This window comes from Pelophylax lessonae (genome assembly GCF_965119305.1).
Source record: "Pelophylax lessonae genome assembly, chromosome: 6".
In the NCBI taxonomy this organism is placed as follows: domain Eukaryota; kingdom Metazoa; phylum Chordata; class Amphibia; order Anura; family Ranidae; genus Pelophylax; species Pelophylax lessonae.
Genome location: NC_138773.1, coordinates 327,130,308 through 327,151,441, shown reverse-complemented (window position 1 = coordinate 327,151,441; position 21,134 = coordinate 327,130,308). Strand labels below are relative to the sequence as shown.

General features: G+C 45.1%; 1 protein-coding gene across 7 annotated transcripts in view; it reads right to left on the bottom strand.

Moving 5' to 3' along the window:
• KALRN (kalirin RhoGEF kinase) overlaps nucleotides 1–21,134 on the bottom strand; it is a 530,952-nt gene that overhangs the window by 253,776 nt on the left and 256,042 nt on the right. For all 7 annotated transcript variants that reach the window (XM_082262172.1, XM_082262174.1, XM_082262176.1 and 4 more), the window contains exons 16-19: nucleotides 14,540–14,659; nucleotides 8,906–9,124; nucleotides 4,643–4,792; nucleotides 3,876–3,990 (exon numbers count right to left, since the gene is read on the bottom strand). In XM_082262172.1, coding sequence (XP_082118298.1) covers nucleotides 3,876–3,990; nucleotides 4,643–4,792; nucleotides 8,906–9,124; nucleotides 14,540–14,659 — 604 coding nt within the window. The remainder of the gene's footprint in view (nucleotides 1–3,875; nucleotides 3,991–4,642; nucleotides 4,793–8,905; nucleotides 9,125–14,539; nucleotides 14,660–21,134) is intronic.

The window sequence follows — 21,134 nt, the reverse complement described above, 5'->3', positions numbered from 1 at the left end:
AAAATGTATGGATAGTCTCGAGGCACCCCATTCTAAAATGTAAAAAAATGATTCTAATAGTTTTACTTAATGCAGCAACATCCACACACATCGGACACCCAACGTGTTAGAGGTGATTTTCTTCTTTGAAAGCAAATACACCTTTGCACACCAGTACTGACTAGTATTCCAATGTTTCTCTTCTCCCTCAATTTCTCTCCATTAGTCAGCTAAAGTCACCCCAGTCCAGAGGGCGAGGGGCACAGGAGGGTCAAACAAGGATGCTGTGGAGGCAACAGACATCCTCCTTAGCAACTGATGACATCATTGGTTGTTAGGTTGCCGGTGTCTAGAAAGTCGTAATGGTGCACAATGAAACCCCGCGGCTTTGTGTAAATTAAAGGCAGGCTTTATCCACCTGCTGCCTTTTATACAGTTATTGATAAATTTTTAGGCATTTTGCCAAGGCACCCCTGAAGAAGCCTCAAGGCAAACCAGGGTGCCTGGGAAACCTGGTTGAAAAAGGTTGGTTTAATGTAAAGTGTTTAAAAAACTATTAAAGCCCTCTATAAAAAATAAAATTCACCCTTGCAGTGCTGTCCCGAACCCTTACCACCCACCCACTGCAAGGGTTAAGTCCAAAAAACTTTAAAACTCAACTCCATGAGCACACAAAAAAATCAATCATTGCAGTGGTCACGCCCCCCGCACTATAAGGGTTAACTGCTTGTTATATCTAGAGGCAGAAAATGAAGGCGAAAGCACATGCCTTAAAGGCTCATGTACACACTTGATGAAAATCGGGTGAAATATCGTCCGATTTTTCTCTCTCATGCTCAGCGATCATAACCATTTTTAGTTGACAGTGCATAATGTTCATGAAATTTCTAATCCGATTTTCTTTTTTTTGGGACATTTGTTCCTAGACTTCCGGGTCGTCAGCAACTTCAGATCATGCGCAGTCTTTCGTATCTGATTTTTCACGGACGTACTGCATACACATTAAACGAAAATTGGTCGTCTGGGGACGGACGATAAAAATTTGTCCCTCCATTTTTTTTTTTCGTTGAAAATGTCGACATCGGCTGCTGAAAGTTGTGTACACACTAGCCGAAAATCCTACGATTTTACCTCAGACGGGAATTTTCGGCAGATTTTCTACTAGTGTGTACCCCACTTTACTCCTTGCCTCAGCAGGGTCCCTCTAGCAATGCAACCGGTCCCCTGCAGTTCCTTTGTAAGCTGCAGCCATCTGAAGTTGCACTCCAATCTCCAAATTGTACAATTCAGGGTTAAAGTCCCTGTACTGTATGTGATGATGCCAGCAGCCAGACCAGAGATTCTGAGGGAGAGCATCAGACCCAGCTGGAGGGGGTGTAGGGTAAGTGACAAAACCTGTTCTGAAATCCCCTAGACATGATTTTATTAGTTGATTTTTCTAACATTTTTAATTTTCATGGCGGTTGGCTTTATCAGTTCTTTAAATACATCACATAAAAAAAACAACGCGTTTCAGGTCTCACAAGCTCAAACTACTGACGTAGCATTGATACAGCGGGAGCTTGTGGACCCCGAAACAAGTTGGCTGTTTAATGTGATGTGGTTAAAGAACTTTCAAAGTATTTAGGATTTTTGATCTCATGGTTTCATGCTCCTGGTGTATTCCAAATGCCTTTATTCTCTATGTATCAGCTGTGAATATCTGATCACACAATATGTATTTCCATATGCCTGAAGTCACTCCCTTGGTACCTGTTGGAAAGGATCTTTGTATTATATGAGCTCAGTAAAGTAATGCAACTCCCAATAAATAAACTCTCTGAAGTCCCAGCACCACCTGGATAAATCTTTCTGAAGATACGTAGACGACATCCATTCATTCACTCTGCAAGGTAGACCAGTGGTCGTCAACTTTTTAAATAAAGGGGACCTAAAAGGGGCCTAAAATGTGGCCCCTGACATCACAGGGACAAACATAATGTTCAATAAATGTAATGCTTGGGAGGACTGTCAGAGACTGCAGACCTAATGGAGGAAATGAGGGATATATTGATGGCTGGAGAGATGCTACAGAAGACAATACTAAATTATTGCTAAATTGATTATTGCTATTACCATAATCCATGTTCCCACTACAGACTGCTGAGGTCCGGGGGCCACACATTGTATACCAAAGGGCACCAAGACATTCAGGATTCAGAAGACGCCACCCCCTGATATGAATTTGGTTGGGATCGCCTCACTTTTCATTCCAGTTTGTTCTAAATAAGTGGAATAAAGGAAACACACTCCAGGATTGAAGGGTCTGTGGATTGGGGATACGGAGAATGGAAAGTGTCTTTTACCATCAGGACTTCAAGGGGGGGGTTTAGGAAAGGATCATCGGGTGCCCACCAAACACGGATTGTACAGATGGAGATTGTAGTGCAATCAAATAGCAGGTTTTAGGGTAATACCCGCAGGATTTGCATGAAAGAACGGCTTATTCTGAATAATCAACGTATAATAAGTGAAAGGATGAAGTCACTCACAAAGCTCGTACAAACCATATAAAAAGAATTGTATTCCAAATATGTGGATGTTATACTAAATTCGGAATTTATCTTAGATTGAGCTCAACGTTTCAAATTGCTGCAATCTATGGATTTGGGAAATTGACCTCCACTTGTATAGAGGATAAAAGACACATTATGGAGGATTATGGTACAGAAACATTTCATTACTGGAGTATAAAATGTAGATTTTTTGGGGAACTTTAAATTTCCTGAATGGATGCGATTGTATCAGATTGGTTTTCTATTCAATTTAAATCACGTAATTGTATTGTGAGGAGGAACTAGGAATGTTTTATAGGATTTATTGGAAATATTTGTATATCTTATTATTGGTATTATATTTGTACTGGTTTGTGAGTGACTTAATCCTTCTAAATCTTTGAACATAAGATTGTACTGAACAAGGTATTGGAGGGAACAGATGCGTGCCCCCCCCTCCCCCTCCCACCCCACACACACAAAATGTGAAGGAAGTGCGAACAATATTAAAGCTGAACTCCAGACTAACCACCAAACACACACATACTTGCCAGGATTTGAATCCCTGTCCCACCAGTCCTGAGATTTACACAGCTCCGCCACACAGTACAGCCCCCTCTGGCAGGGGAGGAAACCTGATTTTTCTTTTTTGCTGTTAAGCAAACACTTGGGTTCCGTTCACATATTGGCATCCCGGATCGTAGGCAGAATTGTCACAATCCGGAGTCATTGCAAATTGCGGGAGGCCCATGTGATTCCGGTGACCCTCAATGGCACCCAAAACGTGGCGCTATTTTGCCGCGATTTTCGCCCAACGAACTGTGGTAAAATCGCGCAAGCATAATCACAGGACGCTTGTCACTTAAAAAAAGTACAAGAACTTCTTTTGGGAGTGACAGGCGTCCCGCAATTCTGTTTGCGCATTTTTACCGCAATTCGTCGGGCAAAAATCGCGGCAAAATCTCGCCACATTTTGGGGTGCCATTGAGAGTCACAGGAATCACACGGCGTCCCGCGATTTGCAATGATTCGGGATCGCGGTGATTCTGCCTGCGATCCGGGACGCCAATATGTGAATGGAGCCTTACAGGTCTTGTCCCTCCCCCAGCCTGTGATTGGACAGTGAAAGAAGCAGCAGCAGACTGAGGAGCTCATCACCCTGTCACTATGCTATATACCTATATCAGCATGTCCCTTTCAAGGCAGTGCAATGGCTCCCTTGTGCTGCTTCTTCCTCTCCCAGTGTGAGCTCTGCTGTATATGAGCTGATACCAGGTCAGATTTAGGTACGGACACCAATGATGGAGAAACGTGTTCACAATTTTTCTCATGGGTTTATTGAATCCGCATGCTCACCCTTACCTTTAACTTGTTGCTCGGGGCCCCGGGTGTGAGGGGCCACGCCTGGCATGCTGACATTGTTGCGGTGAATGTATTTTAAGAAGACCTCCGCATTTCTCCGGGCAAGTGTGCACGCCTGTGGAAGACCAACTCGCAATTAGCCAAAGGGAAATGAGACAAAATCCTTAGTAAACCTCAGGTCCATAAAGCGGTTGTAAACCCTCCATACCCCCAGGGAAGTGACTGGTCTCAGGTGATACACAGAGAGGAAACAAATCCTTCGACATAAATTGTACCTGTTTATCTGCAGTATTCTCTCCTCTACTTCCGTTCAAAGTGCTGAATTTATTAAAGCTGGTGTGAGAGTTCAGAAAAAAAGAGGGAAGGGAGCTGTAGTTACACTCTGCAGAGCTCAGTGAGGAGAGCTCTGAGAGCTGATTGGAGAGAAGGGACACAACCCCCCTTCACACAGCTCACAAGAAAAGGGATGAAGCTGTCAATCACAAGCTGTGTGCTGGAGCTCCCTCCCCTGTCACCTTTTTTCTCTTGGTGTCAGATAAACTTGTCAGAAATGATTCATGCTGATAGCAAAGGAAGGAAGCAGCAGACAGAAATAACACTCAGCTCTGGATAGAGATAAGTACACACTATAGAGGGATATCCTTTGTTTATATTTCAAATCTGAGGTTTACAACCCGCTTTAAATTTCATTCCCCTCCAAATTTCCAAAGTTTGTATTTAGAGACACAATTAATGAAATATCAGGAAGGGACATCATGGGTACTGACCTTCAGGAAGGCTTCCTTCTGCTCCAGATGTTTGCTGATCAATGGCATTATGTGATCCGTGTCGGACACCGGTCCCAGTTTGTCGTGTCCCCGGCACCAGTCCTCATCTCTCCGGTATTCCTGCTCCAGGCTTTCCAGCACACTGCATACCTGCGCCAAGACCCCAAAGTCAGGTGACATGCGGAAAGACAACGAACGTGCTTTACAGATAGGTGAGAAGAGGCTCCTGTGACAACACTCCTATCTGAAGATCGTTAATTATACTTGTACATAATATTTTCCAATTAGTTATATAATGAACTTCCAGCTAACAAGTACTGTAAAGTATGAAATACTCTGTGTGTTGAAAAATTAAAAAATATACATGTGCAGCGCTAACAGAATTAACTAGGATATATGGGGAACCTATTAAAAGGGCACCTCCATAAATCCTATTGTGATGATGTCCAAGTACACAAAACGCGTCTGGGTTGAGTCCCGTCTAAGCCATTGCGTCCTTTGTTCTGTTCACCAAAAGAGAACTTGAGAATCACTTTTTTTATCAGCTAAAAAATATAATGGAAGCTGTAACGGAACCTCAACCCACACTATACCTGTGGACTTCCGTCAGTATACGGCTTCCTCCCAGTCGTGAACATAGATATCAGATTTTCCAAGCCGCCTCAATACAAAGCTAGCCGACAACTTAGCTTGTACTGGAATCTTCTCCCTTATTGAACAGTTTCACACTCAATTTATACACATATCAGCACATCCCCCCCCCCCCCCCGATCAAATTACTCCATCAGGTCAGGGGTTACCTGATTACATTATCCTATGCAGATGAATTTGTATGCAGAATTAGAAATTAACATATTTAAGGAAAAACCAACACAAACAGTATACTATTTCCACTCAGCAACTAACAGAGGACAGTGATTCAATCAACCTGAGCCAAATAACTAGCAGACTTTCCATCCTCAAGCTCCTGCAATACAATACACATTATCATAAGTGTAAACACAGAGAACCCACCGTAAACAATAGGTGAGCAAATCAGAATCATTTACAATGTGTGGAAGACAGGTGGTTGAGCTGATATCTGCATCTGCTAGGAGTCTGACTGTGGGAAGCCTTATTGGCAATAGGCAGCTAGGCCTAGAGTCCCAGAGTCTTCATATGTTCTTTGAGATATATTATTGACAAATATTACTCTCCCAGTTGAGTAATCAAAACCATATTCAGTGTCCATTAAGTATCTGTCTTTCAATCCCAGTGACGCTGAGTACCGTCACAGAAGTGTTGCACTAAACCACATAAATTAACTTCTATAAATAAGAAAAATCCAAATGTAAACGTCTTTTTCACAGACCAAAGGTTCATATTCATATATTTACTGTATATATTGCACATTTAGCGCCGGTTCACACTAGTGGGTTGCCAGACATCACATGTGATTCGCACTGTATTGCTGTGCAGATCAAATGCTTTGTCTGTGCGATGCGATTTCAGCCATACAAAAAGGTATGGTTGAAACTGCATTGCATTCACACCAAAATGGTGCAGGACTTTTTTTTTTGGTTCGCACTGGTATTGGATCGCATGGATGTTCACACCTTTGCAATCCGATTCCTGCACTATTTCTCAGTTCACACTGCGATCGCAAATCTCAGTGTGAACCATTGTGCAATTCTGGTGCGATGCAGGAACCGGCACTGATTCGCAGGGTTTCCCGCATCGCACCAATGTGAATCGAGACTTAAGCACACTTGCTTTATTGCTGATATGGAACATTTCCCATACGTGCCGACTCTGCCGAGGATATTTAATGCAATAGATTTTATGGTTTAATCACATTACAGTTCAAGAGCGTCACTTTGTTCATTTTTATATGTAATTTACCTACACGCATGTTCTGAGTACTTATTCCAGACATTCATATAGGAGTGTTATGAGTACTCACCATTTATATTCATATACTTCTCACATGTTTAGAGTGTAAAATGTTTATATGATATAATTTTGCACTGCATTCGCACTGAGCACTCTAACTAGATCATTTGTTTTACCTGTGATATTCACAATAGGATTTATGGAGGTGCCCTTTTGATAGCATCCCCATGTATCCTAGTTCATTCTATTAGCGCTGCACATACAGTGTCTCACAGAAGTAAGTACACCCCTCCCATTTTTGTAAATATTTTATTCTATCTTTCCATGTGACAACACTGAAGAAATGACACTTTGCTACAATGTAAAGTAGTGAGTGTACAGCTTGTATAACAGTGTAAATTTACTGTCCCCTCAAAATAACTCAACACACAGCCATTAATGTCTAAACCGCTGGCAACAAAAGTGAGTACACCCCTAAGTGAAAATGTCCAAATTGGGCCCAAAGTGTCAATATTTTGTGTGGCCTCCATTATATTCCAGCACTGCCTTAACCCTCTTGGGCATGGAGTTCACCAGAGCTTCACAGGTTGCCACTGGAGTCCTCTTCCACTCCTCCATGATGACATCACAGAGCTGGTGGATGTTAGAGACCTTGCGCTCCTCCACCTTCTGTTTGAGGATGCCCCACAGATGCTCAATAAGGTTTAGGTCTGGAGACATGCTTGGCCAGTCCATCACCTTTATCCTCAGCTTCTTTAGCAAGGCAGTGGTCGTCTTGGAGGTGTTTGGGGTCATTATGTTGGAATACTCCCCTGCGGCCCAGTCTGTGAAGGGAGGGGATCATGCTCTGCTTCAGTATGTCACAGTACATGTTGGCATTCATGGTTCCCTCAATGAACTGTAGCTCCCCAGTGCCGGCAGCACTCATGCAGCCCCAGACCATGACACTCCCACCACCATGCTTGACTGTAGGGAAGACACACTTGTCTTTGTACTCCTCACCTGGTTGCCCCCACACACGGTTCACACCATCTGAACCAAACAAGTTTATCTTGGTCTCATCAGACCACAGGAGATGGTTCCAGTAATCCATGTCCTTAGTCTGCTTGTTTTCAGCAAACTGTTTGCTGGCTTTCTTGTGCATCATCTTTAGAAGAGGCTTCCTTCTGGGATGACAGCCATGCAGACCAATTTGATGCAGTGTGCGGCGTATGGTCTGAGCACTGACAGGCTGACCCCCCACCCCTTCAACCTCTGCAGCAATGCTGGCAGCACTCATACCTCTATTTCCCAAAGACAACCTCTGGATATGACGCTGAGAACGTGCCCTCAACTTCTTTGGTCGACCATGGCGAGGCCTGTTCTGAGTGGAACCTGTCCTGTTAAACCGCTGTATGGCCTTGGCCACCATGCTGCAGCTTGGTTTCAGGGTCTTCGCAATCTTCTTATAGCCTAGGCCATCTTTATGTAGAGCAACAGTTCTTTTTTTCAGATCCTCAGAGAGTTCTTTGCCATGAGGTGCCATGCTGAACTTCCAGTGACCAGTATGAGAGAGTGAGAGCGATAACACAAAATATAACACACCTGCTCCCCATTCACACCTGAGACCTTGTAACACTAACAGGTCACATGACACCGGGGAGGGAAAATGGCTAATTGGGCCCAATTTGGACATTGTCACTTAGGGGTGTACTCACTTTTGTTGACAGCGGTTTAGACATTAATGGCTGTGTGTTGAGTTATTTTGAGGGGACAGCAAATTTACACTGTTATACAAGCTGTACACTCACTACTTTACATTGTAGCAAAGTCTCATTTCTTCAGTGTTGTCACATGAAAAGATAGAATAAAATATTTACTAAAATGTGAGGGGTGTACTTACTTTTGTGAGATACTGTACATATTTTTAAATTTTTCAACACACATTTGTCCTTTTGTGGTGCTGGCTGCTTTCTGTTCACATTGGGACATTAGCGCGGTGTTACTTTTCTTTCTTTCTAGGTGTAAACAGCCAAGAGGTGCATTATCTCCAGCACTTTAATGGAGGATATAATAATCCATGTTATACTCACAAGCAAAGAAGGATAAATGGCATAACATAGAATACAAAATTCAGAACTCTGCTCTCCAACTTCAAAGAATTGTGTGGATGAGAGAATCAGCTGACGCGTTTCGGGGGTCTGGCACCCTTCCTCAGCCATCGCTCTGAGAAAAGGGGGGCAAGACCCCAGAAACGCACAAGCTGATTTCATCATCCGCACAATTTGTTGAGGTCGAAGAACGGACTTCTGGGTTTTGCGTTCTATGTTATGCCATTTATCCTTCTTTGCTTGTGAGTATAACATGGATTATTATATCCCAGAGTTTGTGTATTCTGCAGGAAGCACTGACCTGCTCCGAAGTTTTGTAGAACGCCACTGAAGCATTGACCAGCTTCAGTCTGTCCTCCATCTTCAGCATCAGCTGCTGCCAGTGCATGGCCACTTTCTCGGCACACTCCCGGATGGCATCGGCATCGTAATGTCCGGCCTGTAACAAGGCTTCGGCCTTCTGCTGGACCTGCAGGGCACTCTGGTGGGTTTTCTGCAGCGAGCTGGCATTGAACAGGGACTGCCAGGAGGAACATAAGTGCAGGGGGGATATGAAAAGTGAGAACAATTTACAGATGGACATTATAAATCTCACCCAACTGCTCTAAAAGGATAACAACAATATTTCCATACACTGCATACAAGGCATTTCACCTCCACTATGAAAGATTAGAAAGAGGGTTCTAAATGTCTCTCTACTAACATGAAAGGCTACAAAGGTGAAAAAAAATGAAAGTTTAACAGATATTCTGAATCTAGGACACAAAACGTTGAATTATTCATCACAGATCCTCAATTCAAGTGTCTACAGTACAGAAGAAACGTGATTCTTTGTATGAATACATTGATACAATGTTTCTGGTTAATGTAGACTATATGGCAAAATGTCTGTAGACCCTTGTCTATCACAGCTATATGGACTTGTTGGATATTCCATTCCAAAACTAAAAAAACATGAAATACTGAGTTGCCCGTCACGCCCCATGGCTATTAATATGGAGCTGCCCTCTTTGTGGCTAGAACAGCCTCCTTTTTTTCACTAGGGCTTTCCCCAAGATTTTGGAAGGTGTGGGTCAGAATTTGTGGCCATTTGTGAAGTCTGATAGTGATGTTGAATGAGATGACCTGGCTCACCCATGTTGGGCACCAAAAGAAAGATCTGGCTTACAATTGGCATTCCAATTCATTTCAAAGGTGCTCAGTAGGGTTGAGGTCCGGGCTTTGTGCAGGATACAAGTTCCTCCACACCAAACTGGGCAAGCCATGTCTTTATGGAGCCAGACATCTCATTTCAAAACCACGGTCATTATTTCAGAGTTCCCCCTTCCACTCATGGCCATTAATATACAGTGGGTACGGAAAGTATTCAGACCCCCTTAAATTTTTCACTTTGTTATATTGCAGCCATTTGCTAAAATCATTTAAGTTCATTCTTCTTCCTCCTGAATGTACACATAGCACCCCATACTGACAGAAAAACACAGAATTGTTGACATTGTTGCAGATTTATTAAAAAAGAAAAACGGAAATATCACATGGTCCTAAGTATTCAGACCCTTTGCTCAGTATTTAGTAGAAGCCCCCTTTTGATCTAATACAGCCAGGAGTCTTTTTGGGAAAGATGCAACAAGTCTTTCACACCTGGATTTGGGGATCCTCTGCCATTCCTCCTTGCAGATCCTCTCCAGTTCTGTCAGGTTGGATGGTAAACGTTGGTGGACAGCCATTTTTAGGTCTCTCCAGAGATGCTCAATTGGGTTTAAGTCAGGGCTCTGGCTGGGCCATTCAAGAACAGTCACGGAGTTGTTGTGAAGCCACTCCTTCGTTATTTTAGCTGTGTGCTTAGGGTCATTGTCTTGTTGGAAGGTAAACCTTTGGCCCAGTCTGAGGTCCAGAGCACTCTGGAGAAGGTTTTTGTCCAGGATATCCCTGTACTTGGCCGCATTCATCTTTCCCTCGATTGCAACCAGTCGTCCTGTCCCTGCAGCTGAAAAACACCCCCACAGCATGATGCTGCCACCACCATGCTTCACTGTTGGGACTGTATTGGACAGGTGATGAGCAGTGCCTGGTTTTCTCCACACATACCGCTTAGAATTAAGGCCAAAAAGTTCTATTTTGGTCTCATCAGACCAGAGAATCTTATTTCTCACCATCTTGGAGTCCTTCAGGTGTTTTTTAGCAAACTCCATGCGGGCTTTCATGTGTCTTACACTGAGGAGAGGCTTCCGTCGGGCCACTCTGCCATAAAGCCCCGACTGGTGGAGGGCTGCAGTGATGGTTGACTTTCTACAACTTTCTCCCATCTCCTGACTGCATCTCTGGAGCTCAGCCACAGTGATCTTTGGGTTCTTCTTTACCTCTCTCACCAAGGCTCTTCTCCCCCGATAGCTCAGTTTGGCCGGATGGCCAGCTCTAGGAAGGGTTCTGGTCGTCCCAAACATCTTCCATTTGAGGATTATGGAGGCCACTGTGCTCTTAGGAACCTTAAGTGCAGCAGAAATCTTTTTGTAACCTTGGCCAGATCTGTGCCTTGCCACAATTCTGTCTCTGAGCTCTTCAGGCAGTTTCTTTGACCTCATGATTCTCATTTGCTCTGACATGCATTGTGATCTGGAAGGTCTTATATAGACAGGTGTGTGGCTTTCCTAATCAAGTCCAATCAGTATAATCAAACACAGCTGGACTCAAATGAAGGTGTAGAACCATCTCAAGGATGATCAGAAGAAATGGAAAGCACCTGAGTTAAATATATGAGTGTCACAGCAAAGGGTCTGAATACTTAGGACCATGTGATATTTCAGTTTTTCTTTTTTAATAAATCTGCAACAATGTCAACAATTCTGTGTTTTTCTGTCAGTATGGGGTGCTATGTGTACATTCATGAGGAAGAAGAATGAACCTAAATGATTTTAGCAAATGGCTGCAATATAACAAAGAGTGAAAAATTTAAGGGGGTCTGAATACTTTCCGTACCCACTGTAGAGTTGCCCTCTCTTTCCATAACCATTAATATGAAGTTGTGACTTTAACATCCTCCATTCCTCTGGGAAGGCTTTCCACAAGATGGTGGAGGGTGTCTCATGGAATTAGTGCCCATTTGTGAGGTCAGGTACTGATGTTGGTTGAGAAGACTTATCTCACATGTTGAGCCCCACGTTGGGCACCAAAAAAGACCTGGCTCATAATTAGCATTTCAATTCATCCCAAAGGTGTTTAAGTAGGGATGAGGTCAGGACTCTGTGCAGGGCACTTGAGTTCCTCCACACCAAACTGGTACCACCATGTCTTTATGGAGCTAGTGAAAATAGCAAGTTAATAACCGCGCTCCCTTTTACATAAATCCCCCATTAAAAACATATGAATATATCAACTTATAAAAGCATATATAAAATGTCCATACACAACCACCATGTGCTTCAAACAGTGAGAAACGGTGATGCTATAAATCTTCTCAAGTGGTTCCACACATAAAGGTGAGCTGTGCTTTCCTCCACCACCATCAGATACACTCCCTACTCACCAGACACAGGAAATTAAGATGCATGATATGGGATCTGGATCCTCTCCTTTGGGAAAGCGTTCTACAATCGCACCCCAATCCAGCCAGGAGGTATCTCCAAATATGTATGCCACATACAATCAAGGGGAAGACCGAAAGCTCCTCATAGTGTAGTATTTTAAAACATTTTATTGGTCACACACTTTAAAAACACTTACAATATTGCAGATCAAAACGAGCCTGATAAAATAGCAGGGAAACCGGTTTGCGTTCCACCTGCATTCCAAGATGGTGGAAGAGACGAATTACGTAGATCCCACCCAATGCGTTTCGTCAGCAACGTCTGGCGTCATCAGAGGTCACCTGATCAGGCTCGTTTTGATCTGCAATATTGTAAGTGTTTTTAAAGTGCGTGACCAATAAAATGTTTTAAAATACTACACAATGAGGAGCTTTCTGTCTTCCCCTTGATTGTATGTGGCATACATATTTGGAGGTACCTCCTGGCTAGATTGGGGTGCGATTGTGGAACGGTTTCCCAAACAAGAGGATCCATTCCCAGACAATATCATGCATCTTAATTTCCTGTGTCTGGTGAGTAGGGAGTGTATCTGATGGTGGTGGAGGAAAGCACAGCTCACCTTTATGTGTGGAACCACTTTGTAAGATTTAGAACATCACCGTTTCTCACTGTTTGAAGCACATGGAGGTCGTGTATGGACATTTTATATATGCTTTTATAAGTTGATATATTCATATTTTTTAAAGGGGGAATTTATGTAAGAGGGAGCGCGGTTATTAATTCACTATTTTCACATTTTTGGGCTTGTTAGCCTCACAACCTCTAAATTTGTAATACAATATTCATTACCATAATTTTTGTTACTTTACCAATTTCACAATTTTTGTATTGTTTGTATATATGGGTTGTTGGTTTGATGATATATACTACACTGTTGGGTTTGTAACTGGTGTAAACCAGAGTGCGCAGGTTGAGGGAACACACCCTGTTTTTTAAATCTTTATAGAGCTGGCTTTCTACACGGGGGGATGGGGAGTGGGGTGGGGGGCACAGTCATGCTGAAACAGAAAAGGGTCTTCACCAAACTTTTACCACAAGGCTGGAATAGCACAATTGTCTACAATGTCTTTGTATTACCAGGACCCTTCTCTGATGACACTCGTACTCGGTCACTGTAGGGTGTGGGTGGGGTGTACTTTTGGCTATAGTGTACCTTATGTGACCAGTAACTGTCAAGCTTATTTAGCAAAACCCCAAATTTCAAGTTGTGTGTCCTCTCCGCTCCTTCCAAGACCTCCCGCTCTACAGCGATCTTTTCTCCTTTTCCCATGCTTGTCTCCAGGACTTCTCTAGAGCCTCTCCCATCCTTTGGAACGCTCTAACTCTAACCCCTGCGTCTCCTCCCTCCTCCTCCTTGGCCAATAGCATGGCTTCTTCTTTCGGCCAATCAGGAAACAGCTCTCAGGACCCGCTTCCTGATTGGCCAGGAGGAGAATCCGTTTGACAATAGCGAATATTCATTCACTATTGACACACAACTGGGTGGGCTCAGGGCGCAGTGCTCCGCCCCCAGAGCCCACCCTTTTTTGAAACCTTATAGAGCCTCTAGCTGTAATCACGTGCTTCAAATAAAAAAACACTGGAATCCATGCGTCCGGCGTCCTGCATGTAGAATAGGGGGCCGGACACATGCATTGGGGGGGGGGGGGGGGGGGTGTCCCTGGGCCCCCAATGGATGGGCCACCACTGCTTCCTTCTCTAGCTACCTTTGGACAATTCCTGAAAACTCATCTCTTCAGGGAAGCCTATCATGCCTCCAACTCATAACTCTTCTGTTCCATTTGTCCCACCCTATTAGATTGTAAGCTCTTATAAGCAGGGCCCTCCTAACCTTCTTGTATTTTATTGTAACTGTACGGTCTGCTATCATGTTGTAAAGTGCTGTGCATATTGTTGGTGCCATATAAATCCTGGATAATAATCATAGAAATTGTGTGTGAGAGTCTGTGAGGATTTTCCTGCTCTTTTGGTGATAAACCCAAAAACTTTTTTTTAAACTTCAAAATTTTGTGGTTAACGTCTCTATAGAATATAGCTGCCCCAATCTGCTCATCCCAGCCCGTACACCCTCCAGCATGTATTGGGTGCGGCTTCAGACACACCCCTTGATGGTCACCGGCTATTTCTGCAGCACCAGTGAAATGACCCCTCACCACAACTGGGTAAACCAGGAAAGGGATCAGTTGGCTTTTTCACCCCAAACTACATGATAGAGAAACAAAAAAGAAGACAAAGAATGCAATTTTCAAAAATGAAACACAATATATTGCAGCCACAACAGTTCCCATTCAGAAAAACTCCAACCCCCCCACCCCCCCATTACATGGCTGCGGGAACCCCAGCAAAGTCACCTCAATAGCCATCTGGAACTGTTCGTGTTCTCTCTGCAGCTGCTCCGCCTCCGACAATGAACTGGCGTTAACAAGGCTTGCGTTCAGCATGGACTCCCCATTGCGGATCCAGCCCAGCACCTGGAAGAAGAGACAAGCTCCCTGTGAGATAATGAGGGCGATGGGTGACGGATTATCCTGGCACACAATCCCGGGGGAGGGGGGGGGGGGGGAGCCCAAGATTGACAGAGAGGGCATCTCAAAAGTGCTCCATACAATGGAGAAGATATTAAAGCTGAACTCTAGGCAAACTGCCAAATACATGGATGAACCTTATGCAGAAGAGCTCCTTTACCTGTTATTGTAAGTTATTAAATATTTTTGCTTCTGTCCATTAAGTCCAGAAATATACACAGCTCCGCCACACAGCACAGCCCTGTTTGGTAGGACAACCAACCTTTTTTTCTCAGCTGCATTTAACTGGTCTTTTCCACCCCAACCCCCCCCCCCCCCGCCTGTGATTGGTCAGTCAACGTAGAAGAGTAGAAGACACAGACTAATATGCTCATCTCTCGGTCACTCTGCTCTCTTCCACCAGCAACGTGCTACTTGCTTTTCAGTACAACGGTCAGGAATATAGAGAACATGGCCGTGCCCAAAGAGCTGCATGCGTACAACTTGTGGGTCAATGAACAGAATCAAGTGTGTCACGCATGGGAGGGGTGAGGAGGGGAGGGGACGGGAGGGGTGAGGGGATGGGAGGGGTGAGGAGGGGAGGGGGAAGTTTTGAGGTGGGGAGGGGGGGAGAGGAGGGGAGGGGAGGGGGGGGGAAAGGAGGGGAGGGGGGGAGGGGAAGGGGAGGGGGAGGGGAGAGGAGGGGAGGGGGAGGGGAGAGGAGGGGAGGGGAGGTTAGGGGGAGGGGAGGGGAGGGGAGGGGGAGGGGAGGGGGAGGTTAGGGGGAGGGGAGGGGAGGGTAGAGACAGCATAGAGAGAGAAGGAGGGAGGGGAGAGAGAGATTCCAGAACCAGAGGTTGCCACATACATAAAGTTTATTTATGTCAAATCAGACAAAAAAGTTACAATTTGGCTACAGCTGACAAACTGTAACTTTTTATCTGATGGACATTTAAACAAAAAACTTTATGTAGAACGCAAAATATATACACACACAGTGCTTTTTGTCAAAGAATACAGAATAAAGTATAATTTCCTGGTTACAAATGACATTTTTTTATAGATTTGTTTCTATAATAAAGAGAAATGCAGTAAAATGTACAAAGTCATATACAGCGATTTCTGAGTGCGTTTTATAGGTGATTTCATTGTACAGATGTATTATTAGCATTTCCATCAAGCACTGTTCTACATTATACAGCTGGAGCCTTTACAGACTTAGAGGATATAAAGCCATTAAGTCTGACGAGTATTACCCCATATGTCAGGAGAAATATCACAGCAACAGTAGAAATTTGGTATAATTTCAGTCTTCTGCATATTTAAGCAAAGCGCTGGAGAGACGCCATTTAAATACCATTCTCCACACTGGTGTGGTTACCGGAGAAAGTCTGCTCTGTATTTTCAAAGCCACTGCTTTGTCTTGTAAAAATGTGCTGTACTGTGTACAATACCGGTCACTTGTTAATACAGAAGGCAGCAGAGGAAGTCTTCCGCTACTCGCTTCCTCCTCAGCTCTGACAACATTATTTAATACAGAAGGCTGTAGTGTAGAAGAAACGAGTAGCGGAAGACTTTCTCTGCTGGCTTCTATGATTACACGTCACAGCGATGTCTTGAAATGTGGATCAACTTCTCTGCAACCTTCCTGCCCATACATGGATCAAAATTCGGCCGATTCCATCTGAACTGGGCAAACTTCAATTCATGTATGGACAGCCTTAGAAACAGAATAAGAATTATTATTATTATATAAAAAAAAAAAATAATAATAAAATGTTGACAGCCATCTTTTGGCGCTTTTCCACTGCATAGAACCGTACCGGCTCGGCACGCTTTTGTGCTTTTCCACTGCGGTACCGCATGGTATAGGGTCGGAACGGTTCGGTACGGTACGGTATAGGTTTGCTTTTCCACTGCATGGAACCGAACGGTACGGTACGGTACGGCTCTGAAAAAACAGTACCTACTCGATTGTGGTTCCAACAGGTACCAAACTGGTACCATATCCCACAATCCTTTGCATACAGTCACTACTAGCCACTGATTGGTCAGAGAATCACACCCACCCCATTGTTATCCCACCCACTTAACTTTAGTACTACTTTAGTGGAAAAGCAAACCTATACCGTACCGTACCGAACCGTTCCGACACTATACCATGCGGTACTGCAGTGGAAAAGCAAACCGGGCCAAGCAGGGCCGAGTAGAGCCGAGCCGGTACTAGCCGGTACTTGCAGTGGAAAAGTGCCATTAAAGTATCAGTCCACCAGTAAAATAATTTTACAACATACAGTAGTTCTAGGTTTCGCCGTTGGGCTAAGTCAGCTCCTGACTCCTTATATATATATATATATATATATAATTTATACTCATTGCAGGGATGGTGGGAACCCCTCATAATGGGCACAGCAGGTGTACAGACCCGGGAACTCAGCACAGGGATGGTGGGAACCCCTCATAATGGGCACAGCGGGTGTACAGACCCGGGAACTCAGCACAGGGATGGTGGGAACCCCTCATAATGGGCACAGCAGGTGTACAGACCTGGGAACTCAGCACAGGGATGGTGGGAACCCCTCATAATGGGCACAGCAGGTGTACAGACCTGGGAACTCAGCACAGGGATGATGGGAACCCCTCATAATGGGCACAGCGGGGTACAGACCCGGGATCTAAGCACAGGGATGGTGGGAACCCCTCATAGTGGGCACAGCGGGTGTACAGACCCGGCAACTCAGAGCAGAAATTAATCTTGAGAGACTGAAGAATGTGTAGTTGTTCGAACTCTCCAGCATCCACCAAAAAGTTTAATATACATATTGTATGCACAGGAAAAACACTGGAGAAGAAGAATGTCATTGTCACCCTCTCTTGCTCAGGAGCGTTCTCTACAGGGCCAAGTTAAGGGGTTGGCAGAAGGGGGGCTGCCAGGGGTGCTTTACCAGGAGGGGGAGCATGTGGGGCAGAACCTGCCAACCTATACTGCTGGAGTAGTTCACAGGCTCATGGGGGAAGGGGGAGAGGGCCACACAGTGGTCTTTCTTCCTTGGGTGCTAAATAAGATTGTCCCAGCCCTGGTCCTCCGTTCTACGTCACCCCACCACAGACCATGACAATAACACACCAAATCCCATCCTCCGTCTCCTGACATTACAGAGGACGCGCTCCATCCTCGCTATGTCTGCCAGACTCTCGCCATGTAACAAGACACGAGAAGCGGAGGCCAGGCAGGCAGGTGCACCGCACTGCGCTCTTATTATAAGAATAAATGGTGCCGCGAGCCGGGCGCAGGTCATTCCAATTTCATTTAAACAAAGACTCCAATTTCAATATTTCAGGCTCACTCCGCACTCATAAGAGGATTCCAACCTGACAGGATTAGATTGCATTTCTATCTGCACTAGGACAGCGACGGCAACGAACGGATTCCAGAAATAATCATTCCAAGATGTTCCTATAAAAGGATAAGAAAAGACGTATCCCACCATCCCCCCCCCCCCCCCCCCACTCGGTATACGCTGCTCATCTACAGGGGGGATAATGAGATACAAACTTTCCACTTCTGTTTAGAATTGTATTGTTTGCTTCACTCTTCATTACTGCTCCCCCATTTCCTCATCCTTCTCCCATCCTTTCCCCTTCCTTGTCCTTTCCTCATCCTTCTCCCACCCTTTCCCCTTCCTTGTCCTTTCCTCATCCTTCTCCCCACCCTTTCCCCTTCCTTGTCTTTTCCTCATCCTTCTCCCATCCTTTACCCTTCCTTGTCCTTTCCTCATCCTTCTCCCACCCTTTCCCCTTCCTTGTCTTTTCCTCATCCTTCTCCCATCCTTTACCCTTCCTTGTCTCTTCCTCATCCTTCTCCCACCCTTTCCCCTTCCTTGTCCTTTCCTCATCCTTCTCCCATCCTTTCCCCTTCCTTGTCTTTTCCTCATCCTTCTCCCATCCTTGTCCTTTCCTCATCCTTCTCCCACCCTTTCCCTTCCTTGTCCTTTCCTCATCCTTCTCCCACCCTTTCCCCTTCCTTGTCTTTTCCTCATCCTTCTCCCATCCTTTTCCCTTCCTTGTCCTATCCTCATCCTTCTCCCTTCCTTTCCCCTTCCTTGTCCTTTCCTCATCCTTCTACCATCCTTTCCCCTTCCTTGTCCTTTCCTCATCCTTCTCCCATCCTTTACCCTTCCTTATCCTTTCCTTGTCCTTTCCTCATCCTTCTACCATCCTTTACCCTTCCTTATCCTTCTCCCATCCTTTACCCTCCGTTGTCCTTTCCTCATCCTTCTCCCATCCTTTCCTCATCCTTCTCCCATCCTTTACCTTTCCTTATCCTTTCCTCATCCTTCGTCCCATCCTTTTCCCCTTCCTTATGCTTCTCCCATCCTTTACCCTTCGTTGTCCTTTCCTCATCCTTCTCCCATCCTTTCCCCTTCCTTGTCCTTTCCTCATCCTTCTCCCATCCTTTCCCCTTCCTTATCCTTCTCCCATCCTTTACCCTTCCTTGTCCTTTCCTCATCCTTCTCCCATCCTTTCCCCTTCCTTGTCCTTTCCTCATCCTTCTCCCATCCTTTCCCCTTCCTTATCCTTCTCCCATCCTTTCCCCTTCCTTGTCTCTTCCTCATCCTTCTCCCATCCTTTCCCCTTCCTTGTCCTTTCCTCATCCTTCTCCCATCCTTTCCCCTTCCGTGTCTTTTCCTCATCCTTCTCCCATCCTTTACCCTTCCTTGTCTCTTCCTCATCCTTCTCCCATCCTTTATCCTTCCTTGTATTTTCCTCATCCTTCTCCCATCCTTTACCCTTCCTTGTCCTATCCTCATCCTTCTCCCGTCCTTTCCCCTTCCTCATCCTTCTACCATCCTTTCCCCTTCGTTGTCCTTTCCTCATCCTTCTCCCATCCTTTCCCCTTCGTTGTCCTTTCCTCATCCTTCTCCCATCCTTTCCCCTTCCTTGTCTCTTCCTCATCCTTCTCCCATCCTTTCCCTTCCTTGTCTCTTCCTCATCCTTCTCCCATCCTTTACCCTTCGTTGTCCTTTCATCATCCTTCTCCCATCCTTTCCCCTTCCTTGTCCTTTCCTCATCCTTCTCCCATCCTTTCCTCATCCTTCTCCCATCCTTTCCCCTTCCTTATCCTTCTCCCATCCTTTCCCCTTCCTTGTCTCTTCCTCATCCTTCTCCCATCCTTTCCCCTTCCTTGTCTTTTCCTCATCCTTCTCCCATCCTTTACCCTTCCTTGTCTCTTCCTCATCCTTCTCCCATCCTTTATCCTTCCTTGTATTTGCCTCATCCTTCTCCCATCTTTTCCCCTTCCTTATTCTTCTCCCATCCTTTCCCCTTCCTCACCTTCTCCCATCCTTTCCCCTTCCTTGTCCTTTCCTCATCCTTCTCCCATCATTTCCCCTTCCTTGTCCTTTCCTCATCCTTCTCCCATCATTTCCCCTTCCTTGTCTTTTCCTCATCCTTCTCCTATCCTTTACCCTTCCTTGTATTTTCCTCATCCTTCTCCCATCCTTTACCCTTCCTTGTCCTATCCTCATCCTTCTCCCGTCCTTTCCCCTTCCTCATCCTTCTACCATCCTTTCCCCTTCCTTGTCCTTTCCTCATCCTTCTCCCATCCTTTACCCTTCGTTGTCCTTTCCTCATCCTTCTCCCATCCTTTCCCCTTCCTTGTCCTTTCCTCATCCTTCTCCCATCCTTTCCCCTTCCTTGTCCTTTCCTCATCCTTCTCCCATCCTTTACCCTTCCTTATCCTTTCCTCATCCTTCTCCCACCCTTTTCCCTTCCTTATCCTTCTCCCATCCTTTACCCTTCGTTGTCCTTTCCTCATCCTTCTCCCATCCTTTCCCCTTCGTTGTCCTTTCCTCATCCTTCTCCCATCCTTTCCCCTTCGTTGTCCTTTCCTCATCCTTCTTCCATCCTTTCCCCTTCCTTATCCTTTCCTCATCCTTCTCCTATCCTTTCCCCTTCCTTGTCCTTTCTTCATCCTTCTCCAATCCTTTACCCTTCCTTGTCCTTTCCTCATCCTTCCCCTTTCTCATTTTCCCCACTTTCTTCTCCCTTCTTTGTCCTTCGGTCCTGCCTATCCTTCTCCTTTCCGTGTTCGTTGCCCGCCTTCCATGTTCCTCACCCTTCCTTGTCCTTTCCTCATCCTTCTCCCATCCTTTCCCCTTCCTTGTACGTTCCTCATCCTTCCCCTTTCTCATTTTCCCCACTTTCTTCTCCCTCCTTTGTCCTTCTCTCCTTCCCCTTTCAGTGTTCGTTGCCCTTCCTTGTCCTTTTCTCCTTCCTCATCCTTCCCCCACTTCCTCCATCCCCCTACCTCGTCCTTCTCCCTATCGTCATCTTTCTTTTCTTCCTCTTCTTCCCTCTTCCTTATGCCCTTCCTCCATCCACGTTTCTCATGCTCCCCACTTCCTTCTCTCTTCTCATCTTTTTTTCTTCTTTTTCTTTA